This window comes from Alligator sinensis, unplaced genomic scaffold, assembly GCF_000455745.1.
Source record: "Alligator sinensis unplaced genomic scaffold, ASM45574v1 scaffold881_1, whole genome shotgun sequence".
Lineage (NCBI taxonomy): Eukaryota > Metazoa > Chordata > Crocodylia > Alligatoridae > Alligator > Alligator sinensis.
Genome location: NW_005842346.1, coordinates 1,244,414 through 1,264,107, shown reverse-complemented (window position 1 = coordinate 1,264,107; position 19,694 = coordinate 1,244,414). Strand labels below are relative to the sequence as shown.

The following is a 19,694-nucleotide window of genomic DNA, read 5'->3' as shown; positions in this document are numbered from 1 at the left end:
TGGGGCAGGCATGACCCATGGGTGGGGTAGGGTGGGTCAAGTGCAACTCACATGGGGTGGGGGCACAACCTGTAGGTCGAGTGGAGTTCCCCCCCACCCCAGCTAACCTACACCTCATCCCCGCCCCCCCACCAGGGCTTACTTGCTTGGCTCTGGCCACAGGAAGCACTGATAAAAGCGACTATACCCAGAGCAGCTTGTGGGATGGGGGTTGAGAGGGCTAGCTGGGGGAAGAGGAAGAGGTCAAGGGAGCAAAAAAATAGACCAGTGTGGAGTGAAAAGAGCAGCCCCAGGGCTGGAGCCAGTGGCTGGGGTTTCCTAGCCCTAAGGCTGCACAAGGCAAGTGGACAAGAAGTGCAATCCACTGGTTTGACCTAAATTGAATGAGTCTGTTACTACATAGATTCCAGTTTATCTTAAATCAGATTCTGCAATTTTTCAACCAGTTTATCTGCATGAAACTTCTGTTCAGTTACAGGTTTGGACTGGTTGCTGGTCACTGAGACTGGGTCTGCAAATGTAAGGTTGGCACCAGGAGAAGCTAAGTTTAAATTGGGCAGCCAATTTTGAATCCAATTTAATCTCCCAAATGTCTGTATTAGCCTCAATGGCAAAGGACCAGCATAATGCCTATGTCTGTATGACACCATAAGGTATAGCTCAAACTCCAGTGATTTATCAGCCTCTATAGGCACTGGATTGCTCTAAATTATTTTGGGGAATTGGCCAGTTGCAAAGTAGCCAGTTTCTGGATTGACAAAAAAAAGCACCATAAGGTAACTTAGTGCTTGTCTTACTCTATACCATTTGTATAATGCAGTCTTCTGCTGCAGCTGAGGGTTGAGACCATTTACCATAGGTTTCTATGTAGCTGATATGTACGCTTAAGTTAATTTTATCTAAGGTGAGATTGTGTTTCCAAGGTAAAGGACCTGATTCTCCTCCTTCTTGCACATATCTTGATGTGCGTACAAATTAATAGCATGCTGTGTAATTATAACTGACTTGAACCACTGTAAATGGGAAGTGTAAATATAGTTCATCTTTGTTTATTATGGGTACAGCACGCTCAGATTTAGGAATGTCTATGAAGACTTTCAGCAGGGCATTGCAGTTATAATTATTTGAATTTGCAGCCCTTTTGGAAAGTCCTTTCTGTGCTTTGGAAGTATGGCTACTAAATCATACAGTTTCACTGTTTTAGATGGTTACATTAAAACAACCTTGGTGGAGATTGACTATGATTCATTAAAAAGAAAACAAAGACCTTCCTTCAGTGCTACCATGAGACATGGAGATAGTGACCAAGAAGTATATGATGATGTTGGAGAGCAGGACAGTAGCAGCAGGTATGTAAGAAGAGCAAATTTAAAGAAAATGATTGCTTAGCCCAGCCAGCCCAAATGAGAAAAATTGTAACAGAGAAACAAAGATATTTTAAAATAAAATATATTGTTGCTGACACACAACATTTCAGAATTATACACACCTGAAATTTAAGTAAGCACCACTAAAAAAGGCAACATACATTAGCTTGCAGCATTTGAGCTTACCAATGTATTTCCGAGAGTTGAATTAGGAAATACTACAAATTCTGAAGCCTTCTATCATAAAATGTCACTTGTTTAACAGAGCCAGAGTATAAGTTTCAGGCATCTAGGTGTTTCCTCCTAGTCAGCCTGTAACTTAATGCCTACATATCTGAAACAATCCATTTGGTAACATTGGAAATTGAGAACATGCTTAGCAATTGGAGCTTTGTAGAAAACAATGAAATAAAATGCAAGAGTCCCACTAATACAGCACAATACAGAGTGCAGAACAAACAGTACTACTCTCTTATCTCCTTTCAAGTCATTTTCTGCCCTTTCCAGCCTAGAGGTACTAAAGACTCTAAAATCAAAGGAATCATTATGACTGCACAGGGGTATTCCTCACCAGTGCTCTTGCCCTAAAGTATGGTGTCTCTCAGTGTCTTCACAGAATGCAGGGAGAAGTCTGGAGGCAAGACAGGGATGGGCAATGGGAAACTAACTAATAAGGTTAACCTCTCTAACCCAACAAATGGCATATCCAGAATGAGGAGACTATCTGCTGCGTAGGAGAACCATCCTGTGGCAACTGACATGTTCCGGTTTTCAGAATATGCCATCATGCTTTGACTTAGGGTGCAGACTGATGCAACAACTGAATTGTTCCAGATGCCTTTGAAATGTTTCAAAGAGCCAACTGCCTACAATTATAAACCTTTGAAATGTTTCAAAAGTAGCTGAAGTGTTCCAAAATAGAACCTCTGTAATTGAGGGGTTATTTGGTGCATTTCACTTTTTATTACTTCTGCATGGGGGAGGGAGGGAGAGTGGAAGAAGAGCCTGCCAGCTGTCCAACCCTCAGTTCCCACTCAAGGTCAAGGGCACTGCTGGTTCCTGACTGGGAACCCCCATGCCTTCTCCTGGGATCCCTGCACCCAGGACTGTCCCCACTGGGCGTGTCTACATTTTATCTGAAATCAATTTACTTGTGAGTAAGCTATTCACGAGTAAACACTCCTGGGCAGGTGTCTACACATGCAGGGACATGGGAGCTGATTTGCAGCAAATCTGCTTCCATATCTCTGCATATGTAGACACCAGCAGCAAATCTGCCCCCACTACCTGCAGCCCTGCAGTGGGCCCTGCCGCCACCAGGAGGAGCTTGAGGCTCCCCCTGGGTGCTAACCAGGGCCTGGAAGGCAATGCTGGGCCAGGAGACAGCTGTCTTCTAGCCAGGGATGGGACATTGCTCCGTGCTCGCAGGGGACTGTCTGCTGCTGGGGTGGGGACAATGTCCCCCTGCCCTAGCAGCAGGGAGCTCCCAGCCCCAGCTCCCTGATCAGGGCAGGGGGCTTGAAAAGAGCTGCAGGAGAGAGGCAGATCATGGAATCATAGAATCACCAGGTCCCAGCTCCCTGCCCCAATCCTCCAGTGGGACAGCTAGCAACAAGCCCCCGGCTGGCCAGGGATTCCCCATCCAGCTAGGGCCTCGCTACTAGCTGCCCCACAGGTGGATGGGGCAGACAGCTGGGACCTGCCCCACCACTGCAGCACTGTCCAAGCCCTACATCTCAATCACCTGATCAGGGCATGGGGCTGGGACTTGCCCCTGACTGAGTGTGGAGCTGGGTGGGGAACAGGCTGGAGTGCTTGTTCCCTGCTCAGCTCCGTAATCATGGAGATGGGTGGGAAACAGACTCCCCAGCTCATGTCAGCAGAGAGCTCCCAGCACCAGCTCTGTGACCACAGAGCCAGTACTGGGAGAGCCTTATCTCCCAGCCTGAGCTCTATGGTCATGGGCCTTGGACTGGGAGATCCTTCTCTCAGGATAGGTCTCCCAGCTCTGGCCCCGCAGAGCTGCAGAGCAAGCTCTGCAATCTGTGCGCAAGCACAGAGCTTGTGCTGAGAGAGAAGGATCTCCCAGCCCAAGCCCTGCAATCCTGATCACGATCTCGGAGTGGGGGGAGTCTTGGAGTTCCCTGCTGCCAGGGCAGGGGGGGCATAGTCCCTGTCTGGGCTCCAGTGGCAGAGCTCACCCCTGCAGCAGGAAGCTCCCGGAGGCAGCGAGCAATCTCTCACCCCATGACGGCCAACTGACCAGGAGAAGATTTGCTTCTGGTCATGTGTCCACATGAGCACTACTGTACTGTAACTACCCGCAAGTAAATTTGCTACTTACATTTGCAGGTAGCAAATTTAGTTGTGATTAGCAAGGTTTACTGTACAGCAAGCATGTGCACGTGTAGACACTCATGCTTACTGTGCAGTAAACTACACTACTTCACAGTAAAGCATTTCATTTAGATGCACCTACTGTCCCCCTGTCAGATCCCTGCTGACTCCCAGGGGCCTCATGGCCAACAAAGCCAGAGCCAGGACATCTTCATTCAGTTGAGAAGGGGAAGGGAAAGGGAAAGTCTGGAGTATCAATCAGACTCCTAGAAGTGGAGCTGGGGAGCCCCCATCCCATTTACCTCTCCCCTCCAGGCTCCCTTCCATTCTACTTCCTGTCTCTGGCTGCTGCTAGAGGAGGCTGCAGCATTTTGAAACATTCAAGCCAGCAAGCAGCAAAGGGCCATACGTATGTCCCCTTGCTGATTTTTTTTTCCTTTTTAAAATGTTTCCTAGTACATTTCACTTTGAAACACTTCAATTGTTACATCTGTCTGCACCCTTAGATGTGGCTGAGATAAAGGGAGTGTGGCTGGGAGACTAACGTGTGCAGCTGATCTTCAGTTGCCAGAACATCCCCTAGAAGTTCTGAACAACTGAACCTAAAAAAGGTGCCTTCAAGAAAATCATTTTTAAGTGGTAGACTAAACTGGTTTTTGAATCAGGGGAGCACAGAAGTGGCTCAATGCTACCTTCCCCTACTGCATGCCTGTCTAACACCAAGCACAAACAGAAATTAAGTATATTCACTATTCTAGGTCAGAGTCCATTCCTTCATTATGTGCCTTGCTGAGAAAAACATTGTAGAACTTTTCTTTTTATGATGTCAAGCGACAGTCCCAATTTAAGGGATTAAATGTGCTTTCAATAGCCAGCAGTGAATTCATACATATATATTTACATTTATTAAAATGGATTACTTAGAAAGTAATAGAGTATACATTTTAAGTAATATCCTGTAAAATAACGCAGTACAGGCCTCTGGTTTAAGTAGAAGGCTGAAGTTTACTTTTAGAATCCTACTGTGATTCATTAAACTCTTCACACTATAGTTTGACATTTTTTATTTTGTCCAGTCTTTACAGCATTATATCCAGTTCACAAACATGAATCATTCAAAATGTCTGACTTCTATATCAGTATGTCTTGAGACCAACATAAGAACTCAATAAAAATAAATTAATTGGCCAAAGAAATATTAACACCAAGGCAATTACATGGTATTGATTCAGTTTTTTAATAACTTCCCAAGACTGCTGTATTGAAAGTTTTATTTTAATACATGTTTTTAAAATATGGTTCTCATTTGTAGAGGGGATGCTCTCAATTGTTATGAACCCTTCTATTGCTGCACTCTTAGAAAGATGAAGTCATATATAGCGCTCAGAATACCAAGAATACGACATTAGAAGCTAAAGGCACTTCTTGATAAAATCTAGTTAAGGAGTATTGTAGTAATTTCATTTACCCTTTTGTCTTTATGAAGATGACACAGTCAGGGATTAAACTTGAAGTGCACATATGCATTGATGAAGTGTTAGGGGTCAGATTAGACAATTTATTCCCAGAACAGTCCCAGTAATGTCAACAAAAATGTAGAGGACATGAAATACCTATACAATATACAAATACCTATATTCATTTTATATAATTTATAATTTTATATGCGCAATAAAATATAAAATATAAATATAACAGGGTATTCTTTCTTGACATCAAATGCAGATGATGCTTATTGGAAGCGTATTATTAACAACATTTTAATGGCTGAGGGGGCAAGTGTTTTGTTTGTGTGAATGCATGAAACATTATTGCCTTTGGGGTATCTGCAGTAGCTCATGGAATCAGAAAACTTGGATCATAGTTTGTATTACAAAATATTGAGTCCCTTTATTTTTTACATTAACCAAAAGAGTTACAGATACTAGCCCTGTGTTTCTGTTTTCTTTAGAATCCTTTTAAATTATTCCTTTCTAGAGAGAGAACTTTTGGTGTAAAGTACATGGTTAACTGAAAGCATTTGGTGTTGTATCTAAATCTATGTGGGGTTTCTCTCTCCTTATGTAAGAAACTATTCAGTGATGAGTGGGATGAAGAACTCTGTGGTGCATTACTCAGAGCAACTCATTTTGAGTTGTGAGTGATTAATTGGGTTGAAGAAACACAAAGGGAGAGAAAAAGAAATGACATATTTGGGCATTCAGATATCAGCATTTATGCATGCAAAGTGGGATTTTACATGCATGAATGTAAATCTAAGCACCTAGGTACATGATTTGGCTATACTGCTTATGCATGCAAAGTGGGATTTTACATGCATGAATGTAAATCTAAGCACCTAGGTACTGCTGATTTGGCTTTGAAGCCCTCCTGAATCCATGTGTGCTAAAGCAAGGCATGTTTAGGACACTGACCAGAAAAGTGGTGGGTGATGGTGTTTATCGTTATACAATGAATGAACATTTTTACTCTAAAAGTTCTTTTCATTTATGTTTTCCCAGTGGTGGTCAAAGTGGAAGTGGAAGTGGACGTAAGTTTTACTTTTAATTCATCTGGGGAGGGGGGAAGGTTGTCTTTGTTTTGGTTTTTGTTTCTTTGTTATTTACCTGCAGGTGCAGATCTGAACCATTTCTAAATAATGGTGTTATTAGTATGCTAAATATATTATAGCAAAGGACAAGCTACACCAAGCATTGACAGAATACACTTTCACTTCACCTGGATGAATCAGTATGTTCAACTCTGGATACAGGGGGACGTGTTGTTCCAGTCTCATTTTGCTATTCTAATCTGTGTTAATGCAATAGGTTCTCCTTGTTAAGAGCATCTTGACAGAACTAATCCACATTTAAAATGATTTTGAGTCAGCTAGTATTTGTTTTTCTGTGGCCTTGCTCATTTATCCTAAAGGCTCAGATCAGATCATCCTCTCAGCTTACAGAGCAATTATCAGGCATGAAATTCCTTCTTGCCTGGTTGAAAGAAGATAATATAAAACAGGCATAGGTCTCAGTTAACAATCTGAGCAGAGAGATCATAATGGACTGGAGACTGGACTACACTTTTACTCCAAGAGTGCTGCCCACAGGTCAGAATGGAGGCCAATGGGAAGAAACTGCATCGCCCTTGCTTCGGATTTACTTCCTCTCTGGAGGAACAGAGAATCTCAGTCTCCAAGAATGGTTGACTGGTACCACCCACACATGAGATTCATGCAAAATATTAAAATTAAAAAAGGCAAAAATCATGTCACTAAGTTGATCAGAAATAATGTCCCTGTTTTCCTCAAGTACTGTGTAAACATATTTGATCTCAATGTTCAACTGCTTATTACTGATGTTACTGTATATAGATGTCATGGGCTAGATTCCCCCATTGGTATAAATCAAAATAGCTCTGTTGAGAAAAAAACTATGCTGATTTACATCAGCTGAGGATTTTTTCCTCCATATTTGCAAAGACATCAGAAAAACAGTGCCTATGACAGGCCACTGGCTTATATCTGACTATGACACAATTGGAGAACTCATGGATTATTTCACTGTTTGATTTTTTGAAGTGATGTTCCCACCTCCTCCCAGTACACAAGAAATTTATGAAGGAATGGAGGATGAAGATGTTAACATTAGGTAAGTCTTTTTATCACTTGACCATTTTAATTTTGTACCATAGTTTTGTCTTTATATTTTCATTTGGAATAACATTGAACAAGTAGTTGACCAGATCATTAGTGTAAATTCGCATGGGTCCATTGATTCAAAAAAGTCATCAATCTAGATGCCACTAAACTATTCCGGAGGTAAACTGGCTCCACATCAAAAGAGCATGAATAGAGCTAAGAAAGAACTGAATTCTACTGTTCTTTTCAAGGTTGTTTTACGATCTTTTCAAGAATGGGATAATTAGTATGTAGAATGGATCAATATAAGAAGTTTTATCCATAGGCATCCTAAAAACTGCAGCTGTATAGAACTATCTTTAGAAAACAGTAATAAAGGATAAAACAATTTGAATGCTGGTTTGCATACAAATAAAAGCAGAATACAAATAACTGACCTGGTAAGTGAATGAACCTAGAGGAGCTGGAAGATGTCTAAAAAAAGAGTGGAGCGGACTTGTTGACTTCTTCTTCTGCCCCCCATACATGGTTCAGCCCTATCAGAGAGATCTTCAGTGCAGACTTGTGCTTAATAACCCTCAGTTTTTTTCTAAATAAGTAATTCAGATCTTGTGTGCTTGTATAACCAATCTAATTGGTTGCCAGTTCTACAATGAATTTAATTCAGGCAGACCTTTCCATTGCATGGAGCCAGTGGCTCTCACTTTTTTGCAGAATCAGAGCCAATGGCTCTTGTTCTAATACCATTTTTTATTTTAATTTTATTAAATACCAACACTGTAGATAATGTGTCTATTTTCATCTCATGTTATGTATATAATTCTCATGAATTAGAATTACATGCATCAACCAAGACTAAATAATGGCCCTGATAGAAAAAATATCTTTTTCTACATTGTGATAATTGCATGCATACTCCAAAGGTCTGTATCACAGGATGAAGAAAAGAGTGATTCCTGGTCGTGGGGGCTTTTGAAGATGATAAAGGGCAAAGATGACAAAAAGAAAGGTGCACAAGAGAAAGCCAAAGTCAATGAGTCAGAAGATAATGGAGGTTCCTTGTAAGAATCTGCCATGAAAACACAGTGCACTATAACTAATTCTAATACAGTATTGATCACGTGCTACTAACATGTTCTCATAGCAACCTAATGAGTCACCAATCAAATTGTATCTCAGAAAACAGATCATGTAAAAATATTGCTCTCCTCTCTCTTCAGCTGCATAATATAATCATTCTATGCTAACAACTTGTATCTATTTACTGCATGAGCCCACTCACTAAAATAGTTTTTCTGTGAAAGGCACTGGTATATTCCAGCTACTTTATGATTCTCTGGTAACAAGATTTTCCTGTAAACTCAGCAGTAGCTTAAGTTTCTTTGGATCCCCAAAGCAGTGCAGAGTAACTGGCATCTACTTGTGATGCCTCATAAATATGAAATATGTGAATAAGAGGCAAAGGTGTTCTCTTCCTTTCACCTGCTCCTCTATTCAGACTCCCCTACAGCTCTCAAAAGCAGCTTACTGATTCTAAAATGTTTGATGAAGCCACAAGTCACCTCTTTTTGATCCAGTCTTATTGTCATTGATTTCATGTCAATTACAATTTGTGGGTAATACTCCTCCTTGCCATAGGACCTGTGCAGCTCCCCTATTTTTACCTGTAATGAGGCAACTGTGATAGACAAGCTATTGGTGGTTTTACTAGGCTGGTTCTGAACTAATTTACCTGACACTGTGATCAAAACACTGTATCAGGTGGCCAGTTAACTATCATTCCTAGTGTCACTGCAGCTGTTCAAAATTGTCTGGAAATGCAGCCCATATATGACAAACTATCTGTTGATGTCTTCAATTAAGTCTATTTATCTGATTACAGTTTTCTAATGAAAATTATATTTTTTTCAGCATGTCTCCTTCAGCAAAGCAGTTTGCAAAAGGTGAGTAATAATCAAATATATTTTTTCATTGTTCTGTTTTCTTATTACTCCTTACAGCATAATTTTAATAAAACCCCCCACACTGCAGTTTCTTGAAGTGCTGTACTCAGTCAGATCATTTAGAGGAAGAATATAAGAAACAAGGCAAATATTCTGTGTTGTGATATTAACAGAAACATAAGATGCGAAGACTGAATAATCTGTTTATACCATATCCAGAAGATGAATTTTAAAATAACTTGGCTGACCTGGCCTACCAATAAAAACATACAAATGATATTTTTATTCTATAAAAAGCATTAATAGAGAGTGTCATAACTTCCTGCTTATGATTTTTGCACATATATATTTTATTCATCAAAAAGTATAGATAGATACAGGTAAATAGAAATACTTCGTGCAAGGTTTTTTCAGGTATGCAATTACATGGCTATTTTTAAAACCAACCTTTTAAGACAACAAACACTGATTCTATCTTTAGACCTATCTTTTTAAGACAATAAACACTGGTAAATATTGTCCCTGCTGTGGAATATTAAGCAAATTCTTAAAATTCTTGGTGCTGTTGCCTAGAACCAGAACTTACACTGTAAAGCATGCTCTATAAGCTTGGAATAAGGTATTAGATGTTAAACTTATCAAGTCAATACCTTAAAGAGTCATCACAGTAAATAAAGAGTTAAGTTCTATTTTAGAGGGCTTTTTTCTTATTTATGTTCAGGCCTCTTTCCACTGCCTTGGCAATGTAAAGTGGTCTTAAAATTAGCATAAATGTGATTCACGCCCACTTTCAGGCACCTTTATGCTATTATCAAGTGGTGTAAATTGTCTTGAGTATAAATTAAAAATCAAGCCCTAAAAATATACCGTTAGGTAGCACAGTGGGAAATGACCTAATTAAATCGAAGATTAAAGATTGCTGCATTAGCCAACATGTGCTAAAACTTGTTTTAGTTTAAGCAGATTAAAATATCGGTGAATACCTATTATTAATAATAGAGAGTCTTATTCTGAAAAGACTGGCTGATTTCAGGGTAATCACAGTAGACAGTACAAAATTCAAAACTGCCTATCATACTATAAGACATGGATACAAATACAAGTACTTCAGCTAGTTCTTATCATTTTGACCCTCAACTTTAGACTGTAATTCATTTCCACAGGACTTCTTGTTAATTTACTATTGCTTTGAACCTTCCTATTTCAGATTCAGGGGGAGACAGTGATGTTTATGATGATGTGGATTCAACAGACTTCCCTCCTCCACCAGTAGAAATCAGGCAAGTGAAAATAAGAGTGATTCTTTTGGTGGAGAAATAGTTATTCTGCAACATGTTCAAAATATTTGAGAGTGGCTAGTTGTTACATTACTTAGTGCATCTACTTTGCTTGTTGCCGTTACTGGGGGTCTCTTTGTCCTCACTATTTTTGTTGCCCTCCACTGGACTCTCTCCAATTTGTCCACATCCTTTCTGTAGTGGGAGCCCAACAAGGGGCACAGTACTCCAGATGTGGCCTCACTAGTGCAGAATAGAGGGGAAGTATCACTTCCCTTGATCTGATGGCAACACTCCTACCAGTGCATCTGTTATGTTTCATACTGTTGGCTCATATTCAGCTTATTGTACACTGTTCCCCCAAGTCCTTTTCTGCAGAGTTGCTGCCCAGCCAGTCAGCCCCCAGCCTGTAGAGGTGCATGGGATTGTTCTGTCCAGAAGTCAGGGCACACTAGAGTATAGATGTATTGTGCTGCTGGATGAGAGAACTACTAAATAAACAGCTTGTGGCAGGTCCCCCTATCTGACTTTTCTAAAGTGTAGCTCCAAAGAGAATGCACTTCACCATCCTAGTCAGGAGGCCAGAAAAACACAGTGCATCCCCTTGCAAAGGAAAGCCAGTGACCTGCCCAGCTTCTGGCTAGTTGAATGCCCACACCTCACCTGTCTATGAGGTTCTACTGGTTCCAGAATACAGAATCAAAGCTCAGCTTTCCACGTGGGAAGTAGGAAAGGGCAGTTAGGGAATTCAGTCTCTGCCACAACCCTATGGCACTAAGCAGATTGAGTGACAGACATGGAAATAACAATGTAGTTCAGCCTGGAATTTTGGATATGCAGGAGAACCTAGATCATGCATAACTAGATGTTTTGCAACCTACTTAATTTGCAGCAAGTTGCTAAATTAAGGATGAGCCACTCAGCTGGTTGCCGCAGTTTTTACTTCAAAGGGCTGCACTTCTCTACGCAGTTGGAGTCCATCAGCGATCCTCGACAATTGACTGGAGAAGTAGTGCCCATTGAAATAAAAGCCACAGAAAACAGCTTGGACATCTAGTGGACCAGTGCAGATGTTTGCTGTGGCCCTATATGGCTCCCAGCTAGTTTGCAAACCCTCACCAATATCAGCGGTAAGGAACCGAACCCTGCAAGTATGCAGGTTCTACTGTACATATGTGTGGTGTCGCTTATCTGGAATGGTAAGGTTCTCATTGGATCATAGGAAAGTCAGGCTTGAAGGGAACTCACAGGGTCATCTCATCCAGGCCAGATCGTTCCTGACCAAACCATCCTGACCAAGAGCCTGTCTAACCTGCACTTGAAAACTTGCAAGGAAGAGGTTTCCACAACTCCTCTAGGCATAGGTAGTGGGAGAAAATATTATTTTTGGGGTGATAAGTGTACAGCCTGGGCGGCTTGTCCAGGGTCTCCGGCTGTTGCATGCACCCAGGAGGAAGGACAGGGAGAACGTGCCCCCTGGATTTGTGCATTGGGTGGAGGTGGGCTGCCTGCTGTGGGCTGGGGCTCTGCACCCCACTGCCACTGCCTCGGGAGCCACATGATGTCATGTGCCTGCCACCGCCAGGCTGTGCCACATCCCCTGTTCGTCCAGTGGCAGCAGGCACATGGCCATTTAAATAAATCACTAATGGGATATTTGTTACTCACTGGTTGCGTTACTTGAGACTAGAGCAAATCACAATGCAGTAAATATCACCATCTACATCTGCAGACATTTACTGTGTAGTAATTTGCCCTAATTGCAAGTAAATTTGCTACCTGTAAATACAAGTAACAAGTTTACTCGGGAGTAATTACTGTGTCGTACAGCACGTGTAGATGGCCGACTGGGAGCAAATGCGCTCCTGGTCAGCTGGGCAGCAAGGGGCAGGAGATTGCTCCCTGCCCCCAGGAGCTGCTGCTGTGGGGGGCGCACCTCCATCAGAGCCTGGGTCTGAACAATGTCCCCCTGCCCCGGCAGCAAGGAGCTACTAGTCCCCACTCTGCAATTGTGATCATGGAGCCGGGGGGGGGATTCTTCTCTCTCAGCTCTGGCTCCACGATCAGGAAGTGGGAGCTGGAAGAATCTCTGCGACTAGGGAGTGGGAGCTGGGAGAATTTCCCAGCCCCTGCTCCCCAAACATGGAGCCAGGGCTGGGAGATAAGAATCTCCCAACCTCCACTCCATGATTGTGGAGTCGGGGATGGGAGCTCCCTCCTGCCAGGGCAGGAGGACATTATCCCTGCTCAGGCTCTGTGGCAGAGCCTGTCCCAGCAGCAGGAAGCTCCAGGGGGTAATCTCCCAGCCCCTGCCAGGAGACAGCTGATTCCTGGCCCCCTGCTCCCTGCCAGGCCCTGAGTTAGTACCCAGGGAGAGCCTGGAGCTCCCCCTGGCTGCTTAGGGGGCTGTTGCAGGGCCAGAGGGAGTGGGAGCGGACTGCTGCCAGGAGCAGCAAACCTGCTTTTGCTTCCTTGCACATGTAGACACATTCCGGGGGTGGGTTTACTCTACACTAAACCCACCCTGGAGCATTAGCACATGTAGACATGCCCACTGTGTTGTATAGTGAGTATGTAAGTATCCTGATCAGAGCTCCAAAATGGCTTGTCTCACTTTTCTGATCTGTTTTTGGTACTTCTAAAATACTCAATCACAGGAGTACAATAAAAATACTGCATCACAGGAATATTAAACATGAAGTACCTTTGGAATAATTTTCCATATTTTGGATATTTGATCAATTAAATCAGAACTCATTCATGCAATAAAAGTGAAAAACAAAAATAGTCTTACTTTTTATGTCTTTGAAATCTGCCTATATCGTGTAAGGGTGAAGTTGCATGTTACACTTAGACCATACTAAGGACACTTAAAAAAATGAGCGTCCACATGTTAAACCTTGTTAACTTGTGCTAAGTGCCCTCTGAGTGTCTCAATGTTACATCACTTTAGGCAAGTGTTAACTCTAGGACATGCTACCAAGCATATATTTGGGTAACTGCAGTCTGCTGTATAGAGATGAAATAAGCAATTTGGGGCACAGAAAGAAGTGAAAATTTTCACCCAATCTGGCCACTGAAAGCCATCTATAGCTCTGACCAAACACAAGTGTGCAGCTGCAGACAGCTTAAAAATGGCTGATTTAGTGAAAATCTGAATCCTTATTGCATGAGGGGTCAAATGAAGACATTTCAAAACAGAGCTTCTTCTGACACTTGTGTCTGCCTCCCAGCCTCAAGCTGTTTTCAGAATGGAAGGGAGGGAAGGGAACAGAGCGAGTTTAGTTTAGGGTTTTTTTCAGTCCCACTGAAGGGTGGGACAGGTGTATTGGAGCCCCCTGAGATGGGGGGGCTCCAATTCACCCACCCCACCCTCTAGCACCAGCTGAGGAACCCCTAAAACGAGCTCCCTCTGCTCCCTTTCCCCCTTCACATTCTGAAAATGTTTCAGCCTTGCAGGGAGAAGGGACCATTGCTAGAGGAAACTGACTACAGGCTTGCAGCCAGCAGCTAGATTCCTCTCCCCCCTGGAACCAGAAATGAACTTCTGTTTGATCCCGGGGATTGTTTATAACTCAGAATGCTTCCTGCAAAGCAGTCTCAGTTACAGAGATGCACTTGTGTCTGTGTCCTGCAGTCCTTCAGCATCCCAGGACGTACCACTCCCAACCTCTCCCTCCCACCCAGAGCAGGGATAGAAGGATAGAGTCCTGGCTCCTACCATACCCCTGCTTGTGAGCCCTCTGGTGGCAAATCTGAGCTGTGCAGGCAAGAAATTGGGTAAACCCTTAACATATGAGTGCTTACAGCATGTTCTAACTTTTTTAACACTGCTTTATATTTCCTAGATTTAGAATGGTCTAAGTTAGTAATGACCAACCTTTTGGGCCTACAGCCTGGATGAGTGGTAGCAGGTTGGTCCACAGGCTGAATCCCATCACTGAACCCAATCCAGCATGCAGCAGTGGCTCAGCTGGGGCCAGTGCACCTACAGAGAAATGGATCAGCTGAGTCTGATCCAGCTACACAGGGCAGAAGCCTGATGTAGTACAACCTGATGTGGTACAACCTGACCGGGGTCAATGAAGCTGCACAGGACCAGGTGCTGGTCAGGCCATTCCCACACAGAAGTATTGGGCCCCAATTGGGCCATTTCTATGTAGCTTTATCAGGCCCCAACTGAATCCAACTGCATAGGAAAGGGGTTCCAATCCCTCCATGCAGGGCTGGCCCAGGTGGGCCCTGATTCAGCCACATGGAGCTTGGAAATTTGGTGGTGGGAGAATGGTAGTAGTGTTAATTGCCTCCACTCCCCTGCCGCCAAGTTTCCAGACCCCTTGGGAGTTCCACAGGCCAAATTACTTGACTCTGCAGGCTGAATCTGGCTCCATAGGCTAAGGATTGAGCACCTCTGGTAAGTGTAACATATAACTTCATTCTAACATGCTTTGAGCAGTGAGTTGAATTAGATGTCCTGAAGTCCCTTACAGCTATATTTTTCTAGGATTCTACAATAAAAATACTTGTATTAATACTATAGGTTTAAAACAGGGCTGTCCAACTACTGTGTGGCCACTAGCCACTTAGAAGTTGGACAACCCTGGTGTAAATTTATATTGTAATGGAAATGATTAGTAAATGCAATTTTACTGAAATATCTAAAAGATTATCACATGCTCTTAACTGTGTTCTATCTGTGACCTTATGTTTCAGTTCGACAATATTTAAGAAGTCATGGAAAACTGCAAGAGGCAAATCCGATGAGAAAGATGCACAGAAGTCTAAAAGGATGGAAAAGGAGGAGAAAGAGTTGAGAAAAAAGTTTAAAGTAGGTCTAATTTGAATGTAAACAAAAAATATTGTATATTTTATAATTCATACATGTGGCAATGATCTTTTGTCCCTGAAAGGTTTATTACTCCATTTTTGTGATTGCTTGAATAGTTTTAATGGCAGAATATTAACTCAACATAGCTTTATAAACTCTAGTCTTCTGTTTTTATTCCACAAAAATGTGCATCTTGGAAATTCTGTCCTAAGAAATCCCATTCAAATCAATGGGATAACAATAGCAGGTAAAGACATTTTGAACAAATGAAAGGCTTGAGGAGTCTGGGCCTTATTCATTAAGTCAGTACTTAACAATTAAATTGAGAAAAATAAAAGCAAAGCAACTAAGCAGTTTTAAGTTGCTTGAGGACCCAGAGTCAGCAAATACCTAGAATAGTAACTGGCACCTCAATAACTGCCAAAACAACATTAGCTAATTAATCCCTTAACAACCCTCCTCAGAAATAAGAAAATTGTATTATCCACACTTTTACAGATGAGGGAAATGACAGAGAATCTAACGGCTCAATAAATTCAGAAGTATGGAGAGGTCCTCTGTTTCCTGAAAAAAACAGGGGTTGTAGCTGCTTAGTGTATTGGAAATCATAAATGGCTTATCCATGTCTTTATGATGAATCAGTGTCAGCTCATATTGGGATAAAGGAGATTTTGTGTGAACTGATTTAGTGCAGTTTGATTATGCATTTGACACTTTTCTAAAGTTACATTAAATGTTAACAAAATTACATTAGTAAATAATTCTGTCTAAAGTTCTATTTATTAAAAATGTGTGTTCCTTTGGCAACGCAAAGGAAACATTCCTCTTTCTGTGGTTGGCTTAGAAACAAAGGTTAGCTCAGAAATGTAGGTGTGCTTCCATCCAAACCTGCAGGATAGGTGGGTTAATTGTTCAGCATTGTCCTGCCTGATCTCAGTGAAGTCAATGGCAATGTAGACTAAATCAGAAAATCTGAAAAATGTATGTCTAATAAATGTTACTATTTTTACATTTTAAAATGTCAGGTCTTCTGCTTCATTTCTGATACTGTCACATTAGGTATGAGTTAATAACAACTGTGCAATTCATACAGAATAACAACTTGTATTACTATATTGAAGGGACAACTGTATTCCAAAGTACCGGTATTAAAGAGATGTTGCATATGATTAGTAGCTGAAGTGAGATTTAGGCATTTAACCAATCTCAAAAGCTGTGTGATTTCTTTACTGAAATGCAGTAGAATTTTTTCCTCTTACACAACAAATAATAAAGTAATGATTAGTTCTCTTATAAGAGCCTGAAAGCACAGTGCATCCTCTTTCTCAAATTCTGCAGTATTTCATACACCTATGACCTGGCTAGAAATAGAATAAAATAAGTAGCTTTATTGATGGTGCCAGTGGCAAGAAGGTTACGGGCTGAACGAGCAAAAAATGAGCTTGTACTCTGACTTCCAGAAAGGACTGAGTCAGCTCAGAGCTGGAGCACATTGGAAAACAATGTGGGAAAGTTTGCATTGCCATCGCCTGTGCTTTACTTGTTTGTTGGCTGGAAGGAGAATTTGGCTCTCCAGAGATGACAGTTCAGTACCATTCACTAAGACTTCATTGCAAAAATCTTGAAGTTAATACACTTATTCAAAGACAGCTTACAAATTGCATGAGAAAAATAGCCTTTAGGTAAAGAAGTGATTTAATTAGATACACCTTGTATCAGTAGGAGTTTGCCCTGTGCGATTTTTGACTGACTGCCAGACAGTGTTCTCCATTATAAATTTGTCAATAATAATCCCAAGCATAAATGATGCTTATTGAAATAAAATACAGTATACAGTGCATTCACAGGGAGGTCCCGATGTTCAAACACTTTGGAATGCAGTTGTATCCGCTACACTCCGCAAGAGTGCAAGCGGGTTTTGCACCCTGGGTAGCAGTGGCAGCCATAGAGGTAGTCAATTTGACTGGGCTGGGAGTAGCAGCAGCTGCCAATCTTGTATCCTTACTCACTCATCCCTAGTTATGCCACTGATCCTCTAATTATACCTGCAATGTTGTGTTTGCATGTGCAAAGGCCAATCACAGTCAGTGACCAGGACAGCACACACAATTCCTTATGTAATTTTTTGAAAATCAGCCACTAAGAGCATATCCCAACAAGCGTGCACTTTGCAGTGTCTCAAAGCATGTGTACCTGTTAATTGCATTGTTAATTTGCAGCACAGCAGGTTTTTTGACACCAGAAGATCCTGATGTAAAAAAAAACCACCACTGAAAAAGTGGCACTGAGCACATGGCAGCTGTGTGCACCACCAAAAAGGGAACCTAACCGGATAGGCTCCAAGCAGCTGGATTGGTGTTGCTGCTGCCCTGGGAGGCCCCACAGGACCCCAGGTAAGGCTGTTGGGGCTAGCACAGGCGCTACCCCCCAGCCTCCCCTATCCCACCCAGGTCACTTTGCAGCACACCAGAGTGCGCGTGCAGGGGTGTGCCTGCAGACAAATATTTGTCCTGCAGGAAACACGTGCCCCTGCACATGCATGCTCATCAGGATGCACCCTAAAGGTTCAGACACTGCAATATAAAGTAAAGCTAAAAACTGTGTGTAATGTTTGTATTAAGCATCTTTATTTTCTTTTTCCAGTTTGAAGGTGATATTAGAGTTCTTTACTGTACTACTGTTGCCCTGGATTTGTCTTCTAAAAAATGGGGAGCAAAAGACTTACAAGTGAAGCCAGGGGAGTCGGTTGAAGTTATACAAAGCACAGATGATACCAAGGTCTTGTGTAGGAATGAGGAAGGAAAATGTAAGTAAAATAATGAGTAGAACAGTGACAGATCTGGCAAGTAGAGAATGAGTTTACTGCATAACTTCAGTTATGACACCAAGTAGCCTACTTTGTTATGTTCAGTATTGATTGATGATCACTTTTTCTTTGTTTACTTAATGAATGACAGCATATAGATTTATTATATTTATCATCATCGTCATCTCTTAGATTTTGTTAGGCACTGGTAAGAGACTGTCTGTCCTACACTTACACTCTACATAGACAAGACAGGTGTCTTGTCAGCAATCTTTTTTTTTTTTTATTTAAACTTGAGATTAACACGTTTGGGTAGGGGCATTTAGTTTTCCTGCTTTGTTTTGCTTTTGCTGTTTCTCTGTCTCCATTTGCTACACAGTGTACAACAGCAATCCCACAGAGAATGAACAGAATGAGTGAAGTGGTAGGAGCTAAATTCACCCTCCCCTCACTGCCCAATATCATCTGTCCTCCCTAGTATTATCACTTGCCCCCATTCTTGCTGTAGATTTGTAGATTTAATTGTTGCAGTGAATTTCCCCCTTCAGCAGACTCCATCTCCAGAAAAGCTGCATTTGGAAATTCTGGCAGAATTCCAGTGGCTTTGTGGAGCTATCTGCCAGAGTGTAGGGAGGTGATCCTAAGTGTGGCTGCATGTAGGCCTTTCAAATGGTGGAGCGGCTTTGCTTGGCCCTTCTCAACGAGTGAATTCCATTGCACTCTTTTTTAAGAATAACAAAGAAACACAAAATAATTGTGATGATGTTAGTGTTCTGTAATGTATTCCTCAAATCCCCGTGACAGGTTCAGCAATGACAGGAGCTACTGCTTTGCAATGCACAAAGGACAAATAAACAAAAATAACTTCACTGAATACCTCTGTACAGAAACCTGTCAACTTCCACATTAATTAGTGCCTCTCCAGGCTGGATTCTACCCCACTGAAGTCTATAGCAGCTTTGTTATTGATGTTAGTGGAGATGGTTTCATGCCTTTAAAGTACTTATATTATCTGTTGATTTTGGTGGAATAGTACAGGATATGGCATATAATGTGGTTCAGTAACTTCTTATAGTACATGATTATACTACTGGATTTTTTTTATGAATCCCAAATCAGATTTTAATACCTTGCTAATTTTCTAGCCTTTTTTAAAATTCAACTTAATTTTTACAGTTTTTACACTTACAACAGAAACTGAAGATGGCCAATACTGACAAGAATTTTAGAGAAATAGCCTTCATATTTGCCATGCCAAGAGTAGTTATATGATAAATAATGCTTTAAAATGAGACAAGTATACTGCAATAAAATCCCTGTGAAATCTGTAGCAGCAAGCATCAGATATTAAGGACATTTCATGTCAGTTTTTTGCACATTAATTCTACCATTAAACTTTTAGTTGCTGCAGGCAATTAAGTTACACTGAGTATAGTATATGTCTTACCTCAGTGAGGAACTTGACAGAGATTTCACTGTAGCTTATGAATATAGATTAACTACACTGAAATACATAA

General features: G+C 41.6%; 1 protein-coding gene across 4 annotated transcripts in view; it reads left to right on the top strand.

Annotated features, from left to right (window-relative positions):
* FYB1 (FYN binding protein 1) overlaps nt 1-19,694 on the top strand; it is a 93,378-nt gene that overhangs the window by 56,970 nt on the left and 16,714 nt on the right. For 3 of the 4 annotated variants that reach the window (XM_025210399.1, XM_025210398.1, XM_025210401.1), the window contains 8 exons: nt 1,205-1,349; nt 6,206-6,234; nt 7,264-7,333; nt 8,247-8,384; nt 9,235-9,266; nt 10,474-10,546; nt 15,257-15,371; nt 18,015-18,177. In XM_025210399.1, the coding sequence (XP_025066184.1) occupies nt 1,205-1,349; nt 6,206-6,234; nt 7,264-7,333; nt 8,247-8,384; nt 9,235-9,266; nt 10,474-10,546; nt 15,257-15,371; nt 18,015-18,177 (765 nt within the window). The remainder of the gene's footprint in view (nt 1-1,204; nt 1,350-6,205; nt 6,235-7,263; nt 7,334-8,246; nt 8,385-9,234; nt 9,267-10,473; nt 10,547-15,256; nt 15,372-18,014; nt 18,178-19,694) is intronic. The other variant, XM_025210400.1, reaches the window with a different exon arrangement.